Source organism: Micropterus dolomieu, linkage group LG02, assembly GCF_021292245.1.
Source record: "Micropterus dolomieu isolate WLL.071019.BEF.003 ecotype Adirondacks linkage group LG02, ASM2129224v1, whole genome shotgun sequence".
NCBI lineage: Eukaryota > Metazoa > Chordata > Actinopteri > Centrarchiformes > Centrarchidae > Micropterus > Micropterus dolomieu.
Genome location: NC_060151.1, coordinates 3713409 through 3717718, shown reverse-complemented (window position 1 = coordinate 3717718; position 4310 = coordinate 3713409). Strand labels below are relative to the sequence as shown.

The following is a 4310-nucleotide window of genomic DNA, read 5'->3' as shown; positions in this document are numbered from 1 at the left end:
TGGAGGGGTGGTGGGGGGGGGGGGGTGTGCCCTCAGCAGACTCCTTCTTTCGCAGCCGTGTGTTTTTCTGGAGGCCAGTAGGTGTGTCAGGTTACAGACTTCGGTGTCCCAGGTCCGAGTGCCCCGCACGTGCCCAGAAGGACACTTTTCTGTACCGCTGTGGCTACTCCAAAACGGTCAGACAGATCTGCCACATGTCTGGCTGGTACTCCATGCTGACAGAGGTCCTGGCCTGTAACGCGTGCAGGAAAGCTGCTAAGGAGACTGAGCAACATGTCATCGGTCGCTTTGTGGCGTGGGAAGCAGCCATAATTAACCAGCTCAGCCCAGCTCACCGAGCCGCGTTCCCTGCCATCTTAACACTAATGTGAGTCTTTGCATCATTTCTAATTAAATGTTATACTAGAGAGCATTTAATCTGAGTTTCACCGGCATCACACGATTGTGCTGTAATTTCAGGCGTGGCGTGGACAAGCAGGTGGTCTGGCTGATGAGGGATCGCAGTGAGGGCAACACCATGACCAAGGTCCAGGTCCAGGAAAGCCACTTTCGGCATTCATGTCGGCATTACGTTGTCAACTGGCATTTGGGTCGGGGTCTTCTGCGTTTGCATCGCGGTGCATCTGAGAGTCTTTGTTTTTTTTTTTGATTGATTTATTCTTTTTCTTTCTCCCACCCCTATTGGCTACTGGGGTTCTTGCCTGCCTGTTACAGTCGTGGCGTCCCACTCTCACTAACAACTACATTCTTTAACAGGCTTATGCACGCACACATGTACACACACACACATACAGACACATTCACCCACACGCACACAGACACAATCAGTCTCACACACAGACACAAACAAATTTAGGTTGTCCCTGGTAGAATTATTCCTGATGCTTTTCTTTCAGTTACTTATTTAAATTAATTGTTATTTTTCCAGCTACGTGGAAGGAAAGGAGTATTTTAATACTCTCTTGTTAAAGTAAAATCTGTCTGGCACGATATGGTATCCAGGTCATTATACTCTATACCAGACTGCTGGGCAGGACAGGTTTAAAATAAATAAATAAATAAGTTGCTGTGAAAGTTTATATCTTTGTATTCCTTGAAGGACTGACAAAACAGCACTGATTCTACTCATTCTTGTTTGTATTATTAATCTGTATCAGTATTAGTATTGCCATTATTGTTATTTTAATGTTTATCATTATTATAGGAGTTGTTTTTATTAGAATGATTAGTTGTATTGAAACTGCTGATTAGTCCTGGTGTCCTTTAGCTTTTTAATCAACATTGATGATACCTGTTCAGTGAGTTTGTATGTTTAGCAGCTCAAACCTTCCATTGTCAGATATTTTATGACAAATATAATTACATCTGTTTGTCGATATGCTGTTACAGAGGTAACTCGTATTGTGTAAAGCAGCTTGACCTCTGGTGTTGACCAGTTTGAGGAAACAGAACGTGCTTACTATCTTGTCCAGTATGGTTTTATTGTTTTCATGACATTTTAATTTCAATCATGTCATTGATTTTGTCTACAATGTAGTGCTGTTTTTCTGTTTCCAATTTCATGCACTTTATTTAATAAAGTGGTCAGTGCTACACTAACAGTGAGTTGTGAAATATTAATTGATGAGTGGGGTATTTTTGTTTATCAAAAAATAGGAATACTAATAAAGGGCGCCAGATTACTTTCATGAATGACATTTGCCTATAGCACAACAATATCAGATCTTTTCAAGTAGCTTTAATCAGCCTCAGCAATGCTAAATTACTTTTAAGCCTCCCAGAAGTCATAAGGGAATTCAGAAGAAGTTACTAATGTAGTCACATTAGTAACTTCTTCTCTAATAACTTTGAGGAAAAGACAAAGCATTCTCACACAAGTATACTTTTGATATAATAATCTGTAATTTAATTGAAAACAATATGTCCAGTAACGTGAATACATTACATGAATTATGCTGCATTCATCAACGGCTTCAAGAGGTATTACAAAAAACAGTTGATCTGAAATGGTTAATATCACACATATGGAATAGTACAGATGATATCAACAGTCTCTGCAACATTTTCTTTGAATGAAGTGAGCTGTATTGTGGACTCCTCCTGTAGACTCCTGCAAATCCCCCAAATCGTGACTGCGACTTCATCATTTCTGGTAGTAGGGGACTACGTTCACGCCCCTCCCTGTAATCATATACAAAGAAAATTGTATTGCAGCCTGTTATCAATGTATATTTTTTTTTATATTTCAGAGAAGTTTTAGGAGTACATAAAATATTATATGAAAATCATTTCCTATCATTAAAGAAATGTCTAAAAACAACTCTCACATTTTAATTCTCAAATGGAATTACAATTGAATTTGCCATCTTACACTTTCAGAGGGGCAAACCCCACACATCACAAAGAAAATGATGAAAAGTTTGTCACTTTGATACATAAAATCACCTTTGTGCTTGCAGTAAATAGTGGTACACGGTGTACAGACACATTCAATAACAAGAGACACTAGTCAAAAAGGGACAAGGTCTATGTTCTATATTCACCACATCAGGGAACTAAGTGAAGAGTGAGTGTGATCGATATTTGGTATATATATGATCAATTCAACATCTATACACTGATAATCGAAAAGACAATGTGATGGTGCATACAACGCCAATCCCCAAGCCTGCGTTGCTCATTCATAAAAACATCACCGCCCTGACAACAGACTGCACTAGGCCACTAGAGGGCGCACTTTACACCAAAAACAGCTACACTTCTAAACTTGATTTGCACTTCGCATGGTCCCATCGCCCTAGGCAGGAACCCCACTCTGTGGGTCGCAAATGTGTTTCTCATGTCAGTTACTTGTATACATGACTGCATTAGAGAATTTCTTTCAGGTATCATCTACCATAAACACACAGCAGTGCAGCCGCTCTTATCAAATGAAAGAGGCACTTCCCTCCTGGTTTCAATAGCAAACCACCACCAGAATGACAAATACCAACACAAACTCTATATTCTAAGCACACACATTTAAAAAAAACATAATTCACAAAGTAAATTTTGTATTTCAAACAAATAGGAGACTTATTAGCTAATTTTAACAAAACTCCCTTCACCGCCATGCATCATGGGAATTCCAAGGAACAGACTTAGGCTGCTATATGTCCACCACGTTAGACCTAAATTTTGAGGAGATCAATCAAATTAAATAATTTCAAAATGTCAAAGGGTGGACATTTCTATAGTATATACTGGTCTTTGTCCACCCTGTTATGTTGGTATTTTTCCTTCATAGTTTATTGAAATGACCAAATATTAAGTGTATATTTGTTTTTACATAAAGATATGGAAGGGATTGACTACACAAGCAAGAGACATTGAGTAATTCTAATCTAAATAACTAATAAGAGTGTGGGACACATGTTTTTGTAGCAGACCTAAATTTATTAGTTATGCATTTTAATAAATTTATAAGAATTGATACCCAATTATGAATTTTTAAGATTCATAAAATCATTTTATTTAATTTTTTTTCATTCCTCGTTTTAGGGCACCACCGGAGTTCTTATAATCCTAGAGTCTCCGGACCTCTAGGTAGTTTTGAATAATTATACAATTATTACTAGTGATCAGTTAGTTAATAATCGCTCAATTATCTTAAATCAGTCAGTCAGTCTCATATCTAAAGGGTCAATTCTCTTGGCAGGAACTAGAAATAGGCAACACACACAGCTCTTGATTATATTACAGTGAATTTATTCTCTAACTAAGGTGATAAAAAGATGGTTGGATACAGGGAACATAAACATTTGCTGAACAATTAGCCTGGAGGTTCGATTGTGGGAAGCATTTGACTCATACGGCATAGAAGAGCTAATGAAAGTAAGCTAATGCTATAATTTAGGAGTTCAAATGGACATCTGATCACAGAACGTGTGTTAAGTCTTACTGCTTGTCGACAGCCTGCTTTTGGCCTGTTGCACGGGTCCCACGCTAGCTGCCCGATCCTGGCTTTTTGCTAGGGATTCTCCGGGGTTCTCCGTGTCTGATTGAAAACGCCTCCTCCGTCTGGCAATTCGGCTGTTTTCAGGTTTCCTTCGTTGTAGCTGGCGAGACCACGTGGCGTGGTCTGACCTCGGTGAAGTTGGCTCGACGAAAAAGGCTTAAAAATGGAACTTGGTCGTTCCCGAATTAGTCCAGTGTAACTTAACGGACTGATAACCTTAACAAACAAAAGAAATAAAGAAATTAGAAACAACTGAAGGCAGATCGATGTTGCGGCACTTCAGGTGTGTAGCTTCAGGAGTCTGGGCGTTGCC

General features: G+C 39.1%; 1 protein-coding gene and 1 long non-coding RNA gene across 2 annotated transcripts in view; one reads left to right on the top strand and one right to left on the bottom strand.

Annotated features, from left to right (window-relative positions):
• LOC123957710 (mucin-5AC-like) overlaps positions 1–1105 on the top strand; it is a 2166-nt gene extending 1061 nt beyond the window's left edge. The window contains exons 5-7 of the mRNA XM_046030706.1: positions 138–367; positions 460–532; positions 1100–1105. Coding sequence (XP_045886662.1) covers positions 138–367; positions 460–532; positions 1100–1105 — 309 coding nt within the window. The remainder of the gene's footprint in view (positions 1–137; positions 368–459; positions 533–1099) is intronic.
• Positions 1106–1880: 775 nt separating this feature from the next.
• LOC123984376 lies at positions 1881–3996 on the bottom strand. Its single transcript, XR_006828432.1, has 2 exons — positions 3941–3996; positions 1881–2181 (listed from the first exon to the last, which is right to left on the bottom strand). It is a non-coding gene; the product is annotated as an uncharacterized LOC123984376 (long non-coding RNA).
• Positions 3997–4310: the final 314 nt, after the last annotated feature.